Source organism: Cebus imitator, unplaced genomic scaffold (assembly GCF_001604975.1).
Source record: "Cebus imitator isolate Cc_AM_T3 unplaced genomic scaffold, Cebus_imitator-1.0 Scaffold107, whole genome shotgun sequence".
Taxonomy (NCBI): Eukaryota; Metazoa; Chordata; class Mammalia; order Primates; family Cebidae; genus Cebus; species Cebus imitator.
In genome coordinates this window covers 1,566,594-1,583,428 of record NW_016107422.1, presented here as the reverse complement: position 1 = coordinate 1,583,428, position 16,835 = coordinate 1,566,594, and the positions used below count along the sequence as shown (strand labels likewise).

General features: G+C 52.7%; 1 protein-coding gene across 1 annotated transcript in view; it reads right to left on the bottom strand.

Moving 5' to 3' along the window:
• The window catches only part of TCERG1L (transcription elongation regulator 1 like), a 215,440-nt gene that overhangs the window by 157,373 nt on the left and 41,232 nt on the right, over nt 1–16,835 (bottom strand). Inside the window, exon 4 of the mRNA XM_017537867.2 lies at nt 10,167–10,355. Coding sequence (XP_017393356.1) covers nt 10,167–10,355 — 189 coding nt within the window. The remainder of the gene's footprint in view (nt 1–10,166; nt 10,356–16,835) is intronic.

Here is a 16,835-nt window from a genome sequence, read left to right as displayed (position 1 = left end):
GCCCCCGGTGCCATGGGTGTCCCACCCAGCAGAGCTGAGCCCCTGGTGGCAGTGTCACACCTGGCAGAGCTGAGCCCCCGGTGCCATGGGTGTCCTGCCCGGCAGAGATGAGCCCCTGGTGCCAGTGTCACGCCTGGCAGAGGTTCCTTCAGCTCCCATCACAGTCCCCTCAACCTGTGCTCACATCCAGTCTTTGTCTCAGAGTTGCCTTCTGGGGTGCCTGGCCCTCCAGGTCACGCCCATCCTGGAATGATGCCCCAGGCCAGCCCTCAGCAGGACCAGCCACCCCACCCCAGGGAGAGGCAGAATCAGGTGGAGCTGACCTGGAGCCCGGAGGCCATGGCTCTGACCTGGGGCACTAAGTCCTTCTAAGGGAGGAGGTTCCCTCCTGTGCTCACTTGTAAACACTCAGAACTCAGCCTAATGCTGGGAATCCAGCAGGGACTCCACGAAAGCGGGGCAGCAGACCCACTCATCAAGTGGGGATGGGACAAAATGATTTATTTACAAAAGCTCAGGCTTACTCTTCGCAGCCTGCTAGAGTCCATCGTCCTAAGCAAATACACGCAGTGGCTCCTGCCTTCTTTGCAGATGCAGTATCACTACTGAGGAAAGAAAACTAAGGGAACAGAGCAAGCTCTGGAAAGCCAGCCCACTACCCCAGCATGAGGACTTCCACGGCCTGACAGTGGCTCCACCCGGCTCCCCAGTGGCGGTTTAAAGCAGCGTCCCTGAGTCTCTGGAGGACAGTGTCTGTCTCCAGCCCTGGCAAACACACGCTGGGGTCTTCTCAGCACAGTAGCACATTGCTTTTTTTTTTTTGTGGTTATTATAAATTTGATTCTTTTTTGAAAGCCTCAGAAGTAAGCTTTCTTTCTACTTGTGCAAACTTTCAAACTATGTATCACCAGCGACATCTGAAATCACGCAGCCACTCTCCCCCTCCTGGCTCTACCTGGCCGGGAGCTCCACGGGTATAATGGCCACGCGCGCCGGCTCACACATTACTGGTTTGCTTAACATGAGCAGCCGAGGCTGTGTCCCCTCCTTTTCAAATCATTGCAGGAAAGCAAAAGCATTCAGCCGGGCAAATCAGAACCTGGGGAGAGAAGGCAGCACTCTCTGCATGTGCACGGAATAATTCAAACGCTGGTCTCCTCCCAGCAAAGAAAGCTCTGCTCCCAAAAGGAGTACACACCTGTGCCAGCATTCAGAGAGAACCCAGGAGCAGACACTGTTCAGGGCAGCCAGGGACACTTGGGGGAGTGTAGCGGCACGAGCTGAGACACAGGGTTGCCAACGAGGTAGCACAGACCAGGCAGGAGCCCTGCCCAACCACAGAAAGCCGCGTGCCGCGTGCATGCCTGAGGCAGACTGGCAGAGCCCACCTTGCTCCCATGCAGATCCTCCCAGAGACGTCCACGGAGACCCACCAGACACTGTGACTGCACGGGGTTTCTGCAAGTGGTCTGGAGGTTCATAATTTAAAAGAAGTAAAATGAAATTGCAAGGACTTTGTGTGAGATGTGACCTCACAGACACAGGCTAACCTCACTCACACACCGAGTGGGGGCCTTTGAAAGGCTTGCAGGTGTTCACTGGAGGTGGAGGGATTGTGGTCCATTCTTGTTTTCTTATTTATGCTCCCCCAAATCTTTCCTCAGGGTTCTAAGTGAGTGCTCATCAGACCCTCCACCGGGAAAGGTGGCTGGTATATCCTAGCTGGGGAATCTCATTCCAAGAACCCAGGGAATTCCGAGCAGATGCACGTGGGGTGTGAACGGAGTCCTGGCCATCACTCATCACCTGCTGAGGTGTGAATGGAGCCAGTCTTGAGCTGTGGCAGGGAAGGGACATTGAACTGGTGGAAAGCAGCACTTGCCCGGGGCCGACCCTAAAGCACCCTCTTCACCTCTCTTCTCCCCAGCCCAGGAGCCTAGTGCCCTGTGTTGGAAATAGATGCTCGGTGCCTCAAAGAAAAATTAGCACTGAGACAAAAGATCTTTCAGCAATGCAATTTTTACTTCCTGGACTGCAGGTAGGGGACACTCACTATGAGAACTATTTTACCTTCCCAAACAGAGACTCTTTCCTGTTAAACACTGACTTTCTGTTCCTCTAACCCCATCCCTGGCAACAACCCTTCTACCTAACTCTATGAATCCAATGGGGGACATCAGATAAGTGGAATCCTACATGCTTGTTTCACTGACCATCATGTCCTGAAGGTTCATCCATGCTGCAGGTGCCAGCACTTCCTGCTTTTTTATGGCTGAATAATATTCCACTATATAGATATGCCACATTTTCTTCATCTATGCACCCATCAATGGACGCTTGGATTACTTCCACCATTTGTGTAATAACGAATAATGCTGCTATGAACATGGGTGTGCAGATACCTGTTTGAGACCCCCATTTCAACTACTGAATCACATGGTCACCCCACACGTAACTGTCTGAGGACCTGCCGCAGTTTTCCACAGCTGGGGCCACTCTGAAGCGCCCATGTTGTTTTAGGGATGTTTGCTCAAAGCAACTCTCATGTGGCCTCTAGAAGTTTAAGCACGGAGAGCAAAATGTCAGCTCTCTCCCTGGACGAACACGGGGCTGCATGCTCCTGAACACAGGCCATCCTCCCCTAGGGTGTGGATCACATTCAAATAGACCAAAAGGGGTCTATTTGTGTGTTGGGACTGGAAGATTCTCCAGGGTGAGCTGCAGACCAGCCGTCTCCAATGTGCATCCATCAGGGACCGCTCCTCCACCAAGTCCTGAACCACGTGTCACTCTCGGCGCGTCTGACTGCCACCCATCCTGGATACTGTTTCCAACAGTGCTGTTACCACAAATTAAGTGAAGTGGCCTGGCTCAGGAAGCAACTGCTCTTCCCGCTGCAGTGAGTACGCTCTGACAATGGCCCGTCTGTGGCTACAGCAACACGGTCTGCACAGCGACCTTCCGCCCTGCACAGCAACCTTCTGCCCTGCATGATGCTTTCATTGAAGCAGCCATGGGTGGCTCCTTTCTGCCCCATCTGTCTGCAGACCAACTACTCCTCACATTCCTTCCAGGGGCGCTTCTAAAGCTGGCCCCTGCTTGAAGACCACAGGGACCGCCAGGGATGGCAGCACACACCGCCATGTGCCCGAGTGAGGCCCTGGCGCCTTCCCCGCTGGGCCGGTCACACCCTCTTCCTGAGGGTCCTCAGCACAGCAGGTATATCCAGCCTCTCACAGGCTCTCAGGCTGTGCGCGCCAGGCTGGCACAGCTGAAGTTCTCCCACGTCCCTTCAGCACCAGGGGCCCAGCCACCATCGCAGCCACTGGGTTACTGATTTTAGCGCAGTGGCTCTACAGACGGACAGGAATTAAGGCTGGTGGCTGGGATTCACAATGGTACAGAAGAAAGAATTCCTGGGAAAGTCCTTTGAAAAGGATTGCTAAGTTCCAGCCTCACTCTGCCCCTTCCTTGTACTGGGATTTAGGTAAACTGGCCTTCGACCCTGCCTCCTAGCTTTAAGTGATGGAATCGGCTGCCCAGGGGATCACAGGCCTTTCAGCTTGAAGGTTTTGGATTCTGGGAAATTTCAGTCCCTAAAGATTGTGGCGAGTGGGGCGTGATCACCTCACTCTCTGCCTGAGCTTCCCCATTAGAGACTCCGGCTAATGTCGAGCTGACCAGCATGTTGAGGGCGGGTGATTGGTGCTCGCCTTGCTGAGGGCTTCCTGGCGATGTTTGTCTGTGTGTTGGGATTGGGCTGGGTGGGTGCGGGGTGAGCATCTGCAAAGTAGGGGAGCCATCTCTGCACTGTCTCATAGAGAAGACAGAGAACTGTCCACCAGCACCCCAGAGCAAGGTGAGGAGGGTCCTGACCACAGGGCACAGGTGGGACTGCATGCTATTCATTCAGCAAAGAGTCAACGAGAGGTCACTTTGTCCAATGAATTGCTCTTGGCACCAGGGCCTCAGTGGTAAATAGATATGGGAGAACCCTGCCCCTGAGGGTCGACATGCCAGTTGGGGAGAGAAAATAGGCCAGAAGCGGACACCAAAGAGAACTGCAGGCGATGATAAACGCTAAAAAGCAAACACAACGGTGAGGAGAAGGAGTTCGTTCCAGGGGGCACCTCAGGATGGGAGGACTCGGTCAGGCCAAGTGGAGTCCTGAGGCCTGACGGTGGAGGCCAGTAGGTGCAGCACCAGATGGGGGAAGGTGTCCTGGCAGAGGGCCCGGCAATTCGAAGGGCCCAGGGCAGCCCTGGCCTCATGGATCAGGGAGCCACCGGCCGGCCGGTGTGGCTAAGGCCATGGGGACAAATGGAGGGCTGCTCAGGAAGCACGGGTGCAGGCAGGGCCGCACAGAGAGTGACCCCAGACTCCAGAGGAGCTGGGATTTGTTCTAAGCTCCGTGGGAGGCAATCACTGGATTATTTTTAAGTTGTAGTTATTTATTTATTTTTATTTACTTATTTATTTTTAGAGATGGGGTCTCACTATGTTGCCCAGGCTGGACTCTGACTGCCAGGCTCAAGAGATCCTCCAGCTGCAGCCTCCCAGGTAGCTGGAACTACAGGTGTGCCACTGCGCCTGGCTCCTGGGGGTTGCAAGCAGGGGAGGTTTGCTCTGACAAGGGTCCTTAGGAAGTGAATTCCAGCTCCTCTGCAGAAAACAGGGCGGAGTGGAAGCAGAAGCAGTCGCGAGCACCTGGCTCCATAGACCTTGTTGGTTTGGACCCGGCGGGTGGGCGAAGAGAGGCGGAGGCCCTGTGGACTCGGCGTCGGCTGGGAGGAGGATGGCAATGCCAGGGGCTGGGCAGGAGGCATTGGGCAAAAGGAGGCGTCAGGACGGCCTCTGGAGTGAGGCGTGAACTCCTGGGCAGACCCCGGCCAAGTACTGAACTATAGAGTCTTTGTGGCAAGGGGTGAAGAAGGTTTACTTGAAAGACCAGAGGAGAATCAAGTGTTTTTCTTCTGATTTCCATAAACAGAAGCATGGGTTGGGGCATCAGTGCTTCCTTATAGAGAGGTGAGGCTTGAGGGGCACATTGGGAAGCTGAGGAGGTTGCGTCCATCAACCTGGAGCTCCAGTGGGAGCAGAGGCTGAGCTGGAGACAGGCCTCATTCTTATCCATGGAGCACTGAGGGGGAGGCGCCAGGCTGGAGGGTTCTGTGCAGATGCCCCAGGTGGCACCAGCAGGTGTGACACCTGAGAGGATGCTGCTTCCAGCAGGAAGGAGGGGACAACTGAGTCTGACCTTTCAGGTGGCAGGATAAGTCCCCCATTGGCAGAGGGGACAAGGCATTACATGACTTCATACAAACAAATGCTGCACAAAAGGGAGTGTGACGGCACCAGCACTGCACATGCCGGCAGGGACGACCTTAGAGAACGCACGTATCTCAGCGAAAAGGCTGAGAATAATCCACACACTGTGTTAACATTTATGTGAAATTAAAAAAATATACACTAAAATGTGCAATATGTGGTCTAGAGATATGCATGTGGTAAACATATTTTTAAAAAACAGCAAAGGAATAATTGGCACATCTTCAGGGGACTAGTCACCTGCGGGGTGAGCGGGAGGTGAGGCCGGGGGCAGGGCCTGGGGGACTGGACACATGGAGTTTCTCAGGCTCAGAGGGAGGTGCTGGGTGTCTGTTGTACCAACATTCTCTCCAGTGGACATGGCCTTGTACATGCTGTGGTGTACGTGATCTATTTCCATACTTTCTCTTCAAAGAGAGGGTGAATTGGAGCCAACAGCAGAGATGGCTGAGGTAAAGTCAAGGTGTTTCTCAGGGACGGCAGCAGGGAACGGAGCGACTCAGAAAGAACACGAGGTCCCAGGAGCATCGTTTTCTAGACGGTTGAACCAGACTTTGCTCCTAGGAGTGACTCCCTGTGGAAGCAGCTCTGACCTGTGGAGCCCAACAACGGGGCCTCCACTTAGGAAAGTCCGCACCTGACATGCCTCCGTGTGACAGCGCCAGCTCAGAGACTTGCAGCTGCATTCTCAAGCAGAATTCACTTATCATGGGCAACAAACTACGCGAAGGGGTTCTGTCGCTTTGTTTAAATCCAGTAAGTTTTCCACTAAAGGCAACGCAATCCCTCCGTTAGAAATGAACACGTCTTTCCCGGACCAATCCAATGGGTTTCAGGAATCTTGAGGTGTACGCAATTATGCCGCTACGGTATTTTTGTCTCTGAACATCTTTAAAATGTTAATATGTATTATGACATTTTTGATTACAGTGGAGGAGGAAACAGTTCCTGGATGATTTAAAAAAAGACCTTATTCCCAAATGTCTGAATGGCTGTTGTTATAGAAGCTGTTTTAGCATCTGCAGCTTTAGTTAGTGAGGAAAGCCGACAGCCACACAAAAGGCTGCCCGGTAGAATTCCGGCGTGGAGACTTTCTGACTGTTACGTAGCTTGGCCGGTAAGTTACTGAAAGAACAAAAACGCAGTCACTTCCCAGCTGTTCTGCGGCAGGACAAAATGTTAAATTTATGCCATTAAATAGCTCCTGAAGCAAAGAACAGGTGGCAAATGGCTTCCCAGGCAGACGGCCCTTTTATATCTGTGCGCGGTAGTTTCCTGCTCTACCAGAGACCGAAAGTCCTCACTCATGTTTCGCTCCTCTCACCTGACACTTCAGTCATGGTGGGCCGAGTTTTATAAAGAAATACCATCTTTCTTAGGAGAAGAATCACTCTGGCCAGGTGCAGTGCCTCCCGCTTGTAATCCCAGCACTTGGGGAGGCCAAGGCGGGCAGATCACTTGAGGTTAGGAGTTCAAGACCAGCCTGGCCAACAGGGTGAAACCCCACATCTACTAAAAATACAAAAAATTAGCCAGGCGTGGTGGCTCACACCTGTAATCCCAGCTACTAGGGAGGCTGAGGCAGGAGAAAGGCTTAGACTCGGGGGACAGAGGTTACAGGGAGCCAAGAGCACACCACTGCACTCCAGCCTGGGTGACAGCAAGACTCCGTCTCAAAGGAAAAGGAAGTTCTGTGAGTGAGTGGAGCAGGAGCAGGCTGTGCCTGGCCAGTCAACGCGCCGCAGGGAGCAGGTCCCTGGAGTCAGGGGAGCTGCTGTGCTGGGTGCGGGCAGAGCGAGGATGCAAAGACACAGCCCCTGCTGGTGACCTGCTGCCTGGCAGGGGCCAGCCTGGTAAACACACCCCTGTGAAGCGGAGGCCGGGAGACACCCCATCCCATGGGAGGGCAGCAGGGACCAGCCGTGCCACCCGTGCCGTCACCACTCTGAAAACGAAGCCCGGTCCATGGCTGAATCTGGAGCTGGTCACGGGGCTCTCTAAGTGTGATGTGGCATCTTACTTAAGCTGAATCTCCTGCAAGGAACCTAATTCCGTGCGGTCTTTATGACTGTGGGTTCTTTCCAACACAGAGCCCGCTTCCTTCAGGGTCCGGCTACTGGGACATGACCTCTCCCAGATGAGCTCACCGCGCCCCCAGATAGCTTTTTGGGGTGCCGTAAGTGGCGTTCTAGTAATACAAACCCAGGCTTCTCCACAGAGCCAGTACCTACACTTTGGTCCAGACAATTCTCCACCCCGGGGGCTTCCAGGGGTTGGAGGATTGCGGCATCTTCCCTGGCTTCTCCCCACCAGGCCCCAGGAGAAACCCTCACGTCATGACAACCAAAAAGCACGGACAGTCACACTGCCAAACATCCTCTGGGCTGCAGAGTCGCCTCCAGTTGGGGACTGTGAAGCTAAGCGACGAGGAGGTCTGAGGTTCCTGACCTTCCTATCAAAGCCAAGGATGTGAGCGAAACAGTCAAGTTCATTTACATAAAGTGGGAGTCATCTTCCAAATAAAAACAGGATTCTTCTTCTGCAGATAAATGAAACATCACATCCTTCTATAAAATCGTTTGGATGTAAAGCAAACTTTGGAGTGAGCTGCGTCCTTGAGTCCATCGGCACCTGCTTCGCACTGATGTCCTTCTGTTTCCGCTCCCCAAGGTGGGGGCCACTCCCTCCATGGGATGGCTTATCCTCGTCCTGCCCCTGCCCAGTTCATCTATTTTACAGGTTGTCAGAAATGTCCTAGGGGGCTGCCTAGGCATTGGCTGAGACTGCCCATCAGAAGAGCCCACGCCTTGCTCCCCCTCATTCTGTGGGGCTCTTGTGAGGTGTTAGAAAACAGCCCGAATGGCCCTGAGAGGCCAGCTCTCTATCCCTCAATCTCCGTGAAGTCTTGGTTTTCAGAAAGTACCCCAGGGAAATGTTAGGATGGTTTTCTTTGTGGGCACAGCGGCCTCACTCACACATCCAGAGGAGGCCGCCAGGACAGCACCACCAGGCACCCCGCCTCCCGATGGAGCCCTCACCAGGGGTGCCTCTGGCAGTACCGCACCCACCTGTGAGGCCCGGGACGGGCCACGCTGCTCACAGCCCAGACCTGCTCATCACTGGTCCAGACTCCGCCTCCTGATGGCACTTCAACTTCGACCTGCACCTGTGGGGCAGGGTTTCCAGGTCGGGTGGGTCAATGCCAGCCCGGGGAAGGCAATTTCAGGAGCTGCCTCTGAGTAACACCCTTTCATCTTTCTGCCAGCCCATTTTTCCAGTCGTCTACAGGACAGATAACGGCGCTGCCTGTCTCATTCTAACTGAGTGGGCATCATAGCAAATTTGATCATGGAAACGTATGAAAGCATGCATGCTTAATTGTTATGTCATGTCATAAATCATGTAAGAGGTACAGGAAGTGCAGCTGCCCCTGATGTACACGGCTTTTGGCCCTAAGATTAATTTTCTCTGAAAACAGTGAGTTACCCTTAATACGTGTCAATGGACTGGTAGGTTTAACCAAATTCTTGACATAGCCGTAATTTATGTCCCACACCGAGATTGTCCATGTGTTTTATTTATTTCCCCCATCACACCCTAGATGCACGTTCGCTGACATGCTGAAACAGAAATACGATTTTGATCTTGAGAATACAACATCCTGCTTATCAACTAATTCACCAAGCCAACACAGAAACAGCCAACGCCAAAGGTCCGTGGCTGAAAAGGCCCGTGTTAGATTTACCAGCAACCAAGTCCACAGACTGTACACACTCCAGAAACTGGAAAGCAGTGGAAGGAGGCATTTGTCTTCTTCCATAAACTCGTACGTATATATTTATGTGTGTGCGTGTGTCTACGCAGTCTAGTGATACATTTCCTGCCACTGATAATCTAGCAATTAATGATAGTAATGCAATCTTCCACGGAATTCTCTTCAAGTTTACCAACTCACATGAAAAACTAAAACTAAAATAAGAGAGTAAATCCTGAGCTCCTGAATCCCGAGAGTTGGCACTGCCAGTCCAAATTAATGGAGCTGTTGTTGCTGAGTTTGGAAAAGCAGGCATTTCACAAAGATACCTGGGCCCCAATGCGTGCAGGGTACACTCAGTGGACAGACACTTGTGCCTGTGAACACGTAGGGACAGCAGAGCTGCACATGGGGCCCGGGGCCTCCCATCTACTCCAAGTGCCTCATCAATGCATCTTATACTTCTCAGGACACCACGACGGCCACCCTCCCAGCCCCTGCCCGGAGGACTTCTCAGAAAGCAAGCACATCCACTACATAGATGAGTTCAGGTGTTTTTGTGTCGGCCCAAGCCTCTGGTATTCCCGGCTGTCACGTCGGTGGGACCCCAGCCCCTGTGTCCCTCACAGGGCCAGAAGGCAAGCCAGGTATGTGGCCTGGGGGGGTCGGCATGCAGCTTGGCTCTGGGCTCACGCACCAGGCTCCACGCCAGCACGCAGCCTCCATGTCCTGCGCAAGAAAATCACAGCGTCCTGGGGCTCTCACACTCCCCGGACACAGGCATGACCCCCTGCGCTCCAGTTAGTAAAGAGAAGTCTCATGTCCTCAAACGGAACCTTTCACTGTGGTTTTACAGCAGGAAGTGCCATGGTGGACCTGACCAGGTGGGTCAGTGGAGTCGGGTGCATTTGCTGGGTCTGAAGTCAAGCAAAGCCCAAACGACCCCAGCCCAATGCTTCCCCCTCATCCAGAGCTGGGCTTCGTGTCCCACAGCGCCTGGGCCCAGGCCAGTGGCATCTAACCAGGAAGTCTTGGCGCACACGTGAAGACAGCCCTGGGCATTGGGACCGTGCTCTGAGCCTACCTGAGAAGGGAGACGTCCGAAGGGGTAATTTGATGGGTGCCAAGGTCAGGAAGTGGCGTGGCTGCACGCTGGAGGGGGACGGGCCCCGGAGGCTCTCAGGGTCCACGGAGACCACGGCGGCGGCAGCAGCAGCAGTGGCGATGGCGATGGCGGGGCTGCTGGTCAGCTTGAGGCTGTTATGGCAGCCACCTGTGGAAGAGGGACACAGAGGGTCAGCAAGGGGATGCCCAGGGCCACAGGTGACAGACGCCCATCTCACTACAGCAAGATCTCAGCCCCCAGAAAGCAGGTAAGGGGGGCACTACCCCTCTTTAATGAAGCCCACAGTATGTGCCAGCATCTGCAGAACAAGTGCTTGTGATGAGCTGTCCATCTGTCAAACGCTGACGTGCACCCTGCACACACACAGGGCCATGTGATGCTCAGTGAGCCGCAAGGCTTACATCGCCAGGGGATGATCCAGGACCCAGGTGCCTTACAGAGTAGCCACTTGACCCTGGTGCCCGTGTGTTAAGTACGTAATCAGAAATGATCCCAGGACTGCCACAGAAGAGAGTGGGGGTGGTCTGGAAGAAGGGGCAGCTGTGGCCAGGGTGAAGAGAGGTTTCCAGAGTGCACAGGCTCAGCCGGGCCCTGCAGGGAGTGGTGGTCACATGGCCAGCTGCCGCAGGGGAGAAGCCCACACCCAGCTCAGCACGGGTCGCTCCTTGAGAGGAGTCAGGCTGCAAGCTTGGAATCCAGGAGTGTCTGAAAGTTTGCTTCTCAGTCTGCCTTTTCATTGAAACATTCTTTCTTTTAAAAGACTCCTCAGTTCCCCAAATAAATGTGGTTTCTAAGAAGTATTTTACCGGTGGCATTTTATGTGGATGCTGAAAGCTTAGTCTGGCCAGCTCTGGACAGCAATTGGAAATGTGTTTTAACAACCTTCATAGAATTCACCACTCTTGGTCTGGCACGTCCTGTCCTGTGTGACCCATCCACATGCCCAGTGCCTTAGGAAACAGGTGCTGAAGGAGGAGCTGGAAATATCAGTGGAAGCTGGGCAGCTGCACGAAGGATGGTGCACCGGGCATGGGATGGTCAGTGGTCAGTACGGTCACATCAAGGAGGATCGTTAGTGCCACGGTGGGTGGCTCATGACCCAGGAAGTACATAAAACAAGTTGAAAATTGTCTACACTCCTACAACGTATCACCATTCAGTCACCCAGTCTTTATTTAGCTGACACGTGCCAAGCACTTTCTAGCTGTAGCTCTTCGGGACAGAGCAGTGAACCAAACACTGGGAAGGCTGGCCTTCAGGGAGGGTTCCTCGGGGGTAGGGAAGGGGCAGGGTGCGCATTCTTCTTGTTGATTTTCTGCACTTTCCAGGCTGGTGGGCACGGTGAGAAAGCAGGGAGGGGGCATCTAGCTTTGGTGCATGGGCCTCAGTTGTGACTGGGGTGGCCAGGAAAGTCCTCCCTGGGAAGCGACAAGTAGGTAAAAGCCTGCATGACGCAAGGCGCCCCACTGACCCCTAGGGAAGGAGCAGGCGTGCGAAGGCCCTGTGGCCGGTGCCCGTGTGGTACCTTCCGGGAGCGGCGAGGAGACCAGCAGGGCTGGGGTGCAGCGCAGAAGGCACAGAATACGGGAGATGAGGAGGTGCGGGGTGGGGGGCAGCCAGGCTTTGCCGGCAGACAGGACACAGGCGCGGGGTAACTTGGGTTTTACTCTGAGTGGAGCCACGGGAGGGAGCAGAGCCTGCGGAGTCTCGTCTGAATGTCCTCATGCTGCCTGCCTTACTGGGAACAGGCAGGCAGGGGACCGTGTTTGTTTCCGGATGGGCTCAGTGCCACACCTATCGAGTCCCTATTTCAAGGAAAACATCCAGACGAGAGCTAGAGATTTGGAGGCATATAGAAGGTATTCAACACTATGATGTCAGACGTGGTTAAAAAATAGAAGAAAGTCGTGATAATGAACACGTCTAGATGGCAGAATTATGGCTGATTTTTTTCTCCTTTTTTTCTGAATTGCCTATGACGGGTGTATGCAGATATTTTAAATTAAATATAATTTGCTATAGAGCAGTTTTAGGTTTACAGAAAAACTGGGTAAAATGTAGAGTTCCCTAACAGACCCCTCCCCAGCCGCCTCGCTGTGAACACGTGGCATCAGCCGTGCATTTGTTACAGTTCATGAGCTGATGCCGCCACCTTGTTGCTATCTACGTACACGTGTTCACTGGGGCTCCATGCTGTGCATTCTGTGGGTTTGGACAGAGGCACTGTAGGATCACACAGGGCATTTTCACGGCCCTGAAACTCCCCTGTCCTCCGCCTGTCCACCCCTCCCGCCCTGCAGCCCCTGGCAGCGCTGATCTTTCTACAGCCTCTCTAGCTTTGCCTTTTCCGGAAGGCTGTTCGGTTGGAACCAAATACTATGTAGCCCCTTCAGACTGGCACCTTCCACTTGGCAGTGTCCATTTAAGGTCCCTCCACATCTTCGCAGGACTTGATGGCTCGTTTCTTTCTATTGTTGAATGATACTCCACTTTCAGGGGGTGATGCAGTTTAGAAGCACGATCGTTGGATGTTACGGTAAGAATGTGTTTCATTTTTTAAGAAACTGCCAGGCGGTTTTCCACGGCGGCCGTGCCATGCTGCACCCCTGCCAGCAGTGAACGAGAGTTCCTGCTGCTCCACAGCCTCACTCGCACTTGGTGATGTCAGTGCTCCGGATGTCGGCTGTCGTAAAAGTGTGTCATGGAATCTACTTGTTGCCATAGACAGATTTGAAGTCGGAAGAAACAAGCACTATTCAAAATGTGTCATCTTGATAATAAAACGCTTTAGAAAATTTATAAGACACAGTGACGATGTGGTTAAAAATGTCCCTCCTGACCTCTCCAACAGAACACTGCCCGCCTTCTGTTATATTGCAGTTTTCTGGCCTAGCTGTGTTGGAAACACATCACAATCACAGCAGATCCATCAGTTTTTCATGAGGTGCTGTAAAATGAACACTGCTTTATGGTTAAATGGCCTTCAAAAGTCCCATTCTAAACCACAGCCTTGTACGCCAAAGAAGGGACATGCCACATACATTTGCCATATTCTGTTACTCACCCCTTCATAACAGGTGCTGTTGTGATAGGCAACCACTCATACACAACCCTGCCCGCAGACAGGTCTGCGCCTGCGTTTATCACTCTGCAGGAGACTGCAGGGTCCACACAGTGTCAGCATGTGGGTGTGCGTGCACACTTGCACTATGTAAGCACACCCCTCACACATACACCACGTGGTGTGAGGAGGGGATTCTGCATGTTTCGATGCACTGGAGAGCTCTACACAAATGTGCTCACAACGGCTCCCCTCCCCGGGACCGCTGTCTGCACGCTGCCTCCCAACAGCTGTTTCCACTGGAGTCTGGCCCCTTGCTTGCCTTGCTGAGTGCACCTCTGCGTGACTGCCAAAGTTAAAGTCCTTTCTGGGAAGCTATTTCCAGTTGACAAAGGAAAAGATGGTATCAGCATGACCTGGGGGAGTTTTCCAAACCCCAGGAACCACTGGAAGCTCCAGAAGGGCAATGGATGAGTGGGAGGGAGGGAGAGAAGGAGAGAGGGTAGGAGGGAGGTCTGCAAACATGCAGAGCCCCTCAGGCCACTGTAACATCTCCCCTGCACCCCCTCCCAGTGCCCGAGTCCTGCCCACCCAGACGCCCTCCCTATCTCAGCCCAGGCTGACCTTCCTGCCAGGGATGCTCCGACTGCCACCCTGAAGCTCCTACCCAGCAGAGAGGGGTCAGCAGCAAGACACTCTGCCCTCACCACTCAGCAGCCCTGCCGGAGCAAGGTGCACAGGTGTGGTGATCAGGCCGGAGTTGTGGCCTTCTGGGTCGGGGGTGGCAGAGCTGGGCAAAACCCCCCACCCACAGGAAGGAAAGGTCAGACCTACAGGGTGTGATACAGGTGCAAACAGGTAAGAAAAGCCGTTCAGGTTGGTACTTAGTACACAGATTAGTACCTGAGGAGTTTGGCTCCTGGTTCACAGCCCAAGAGTGATACTTTGGGCTTGAGCTGAAGATAGCACTGGGCGGGTCTCGGGGGCAGCTGCGTCCCCACACCAGGCTCATGCTTAGCCAGGCATGGCAGGCTTGAGGGAGCAGCAGGGAAAGGCTTGGGCCCTGGGGCCACTCACGCCCCCAGCACATCTGCACCCTTGTCCTGGGGACACCTTCATTCTCAGCTCTCATTATCTAAGGCCTTGGGCAGGGGTCCTCCAGGCGCCTGTGCTAAGACCTCCTTGTTGGAGGACTGGGTGAGAGGGTAGAGCCAGCTCCATGCTCTGACTCAGTTCCCAGGGCATTCCCACTCCAAGTCCTTCCCAGCTCTACGACTTCAGGGCCTGTAAAACTGCAGGCGTCTTTTGTTCCGAGATCCTTGACAGTGGAGGACCCCACGTTTGCGTCTGCGTCTGCGTAGGTCGCTCTGGCTCTAGACTTGTGTGCTCATCAGTAGGGGAAAGAGAACGGGGAGTGGGCACATGCTCCGACTTCAGACTCTCGCCTGTCCCAGCCCAGCGTGAGACCCCGGCTTCTCACCTTTGGTCTTGGGGTGCTGCTTTAATGGCTCCTCTGACGCTCTGCAGCCCAGTTCTGCCTCTCGGCTCACCTGTTGGCCCCTGAGAGAATGAGTGCCCTGCCCGGAGCTTCCCCCAAAGGCCCCGTGTCCACACGCGCTGCCAGACCTCCCAGGGAGGCCAGGGAGCCCCAAAGATCTGTGTGGGTGAGGCTCTCCCTTCCCTCTCCGTGACGTGTTGCTGACCACACAGCAGATGCCATCAATGTGGGCTGTGCTGTGAGCATGTGACCTGAAAACCTCCGTGTGAAACGCGGCGTGTCACCGTGAGATGGGGGACTGCGACCCTTTTAGAGAAAGGTCTACCGCGGTACACAGTGCTCCCAGCATTGCTGCCGTCATTAAGAAGACAGGACCAAGCTGCACAGTCTCAGTGAGAAGTCACCTAGTAAATGTTCTCAATCTCTTGTTTGAACTGAAGATGGCCTTTAACGATGAGTGAAAAAGTGACCAATGGTGTCTTAAAAGAAATAGATACTAAGCTGAGAGTGGCTTGTACGTGAAAGTGTGACAATATTTTCATCATCATGTAATGTCGTTGCACAAACTTGTGGGTCAACTAAATAGAAAAATAAGTAAGTAAGCCTTCTCATTGCCTCTTCAAAAACAAAAAAACTTGAAAGTATAGTTCTTAACTGCTCGGAGATCATATGGTTGCATATGAACATTTTTAATACTGATCCAGTCGCAAAGTCAGCTGAATGATGTCACTGAAGATAGAAAGTTAATAATCATATCGACAGAATGAGTCACATAATTGGTAGAAGAGATTGAAAGAAGAGGTCCTGGTGTCACTGTAAGCCTTCTGCCTGGCTCCAGCCCTTGTGAAGTGTGAGGACAACCATCAGAACTGAGTACCCGCAAACCTCAGAGACGACGCAGATTCAGTTCCAGACCACCGCAATAAAGCGAATGTTGCCGCAAACCCAATCAAGTGAATTGTTTGGTTTTCCAGTGCATACCAAAGCTATGTTTACACTACGCTGTAGTCTGTTGAATTACGTCCAAGAAATGTACATGCCTTAATTTAAAAGTAGTTTATTGCTAAAAAACCCTAGAGATCCTCTGAACTTTCAGTGAGTTGTAACTGTTTGGCCAGCGGAGGGTCTTGCCTCGATGTTGACGGCTGATGACTGATCTGGGTGGCGGTTGCTGAAGGCTGGCATGGCTGTGGCAATTTCACAAAAGAAGACAAAAGCAAAGTTTGCCACGTTGATTGAATGTTCCTCCCAGAAAAGATGTCTCTGCAGCATGCAATGGTGTTTGACAACGTCTTAGCCACAGCAGAACTTCTTTCAAAATCAGAGTCAATCCTCTCACCCTGCTGCTGCTTTATCAACTCAGCCTATGAAGTATTCTAAATCCTTTGTTGTTATTTCAACAACGTTTACAACATCTTCACCAGGAGTCGCTTCCATCTCAAGAAACCACTTTCTGTGTTCACCCATAAGAAGTAACTCCTTATGTGTTACAGTTTTATTTGTGACTTCAATAATTCATCACATCTTCAAGCTCCACTTCTAATTCTCGTTCTCCTGCTGTTTCCACCACATCGGCAGTTACTTCCTCCAGAGAAATCTTGAGCCCTTTGAAATCACTCATGACAGGTGAAATCAACTTCATCCAGACTCTCATTAATGCTGGTATTTTGACCAGAATTATGAATGTTCTTAATGGTGTCTAGAATGGCGAGTCCTTTCCAGAAGGTGTCCATTTATTTTTCCCAGACCAATCAGAGAAATCACTATTAATGGCAGTTACAGCCTTATAGATATATAAAAACACAAAACGTATCTCTTAAATAGTAAGACTTGAAAGTTGAAATGGCTCCTTCATTCAGAGGCTGCAGAATGGATGTTGTGTTAGCAGGCATGAGAACAGCGTTCCTCTCATCCCATCAGAGCTCTATGTGACCAGGTGTGTTGCCAATGAGTAAAAACACTGTAGGATCTTTGGGGTGTTGCTTCTCCAGCTGGAAACCTCTGCGGCTGTGGCACCTTTGCCTGAGTTCTTATCCTGAGTCCAGAAAGAATGAGGAACAGACAAGTG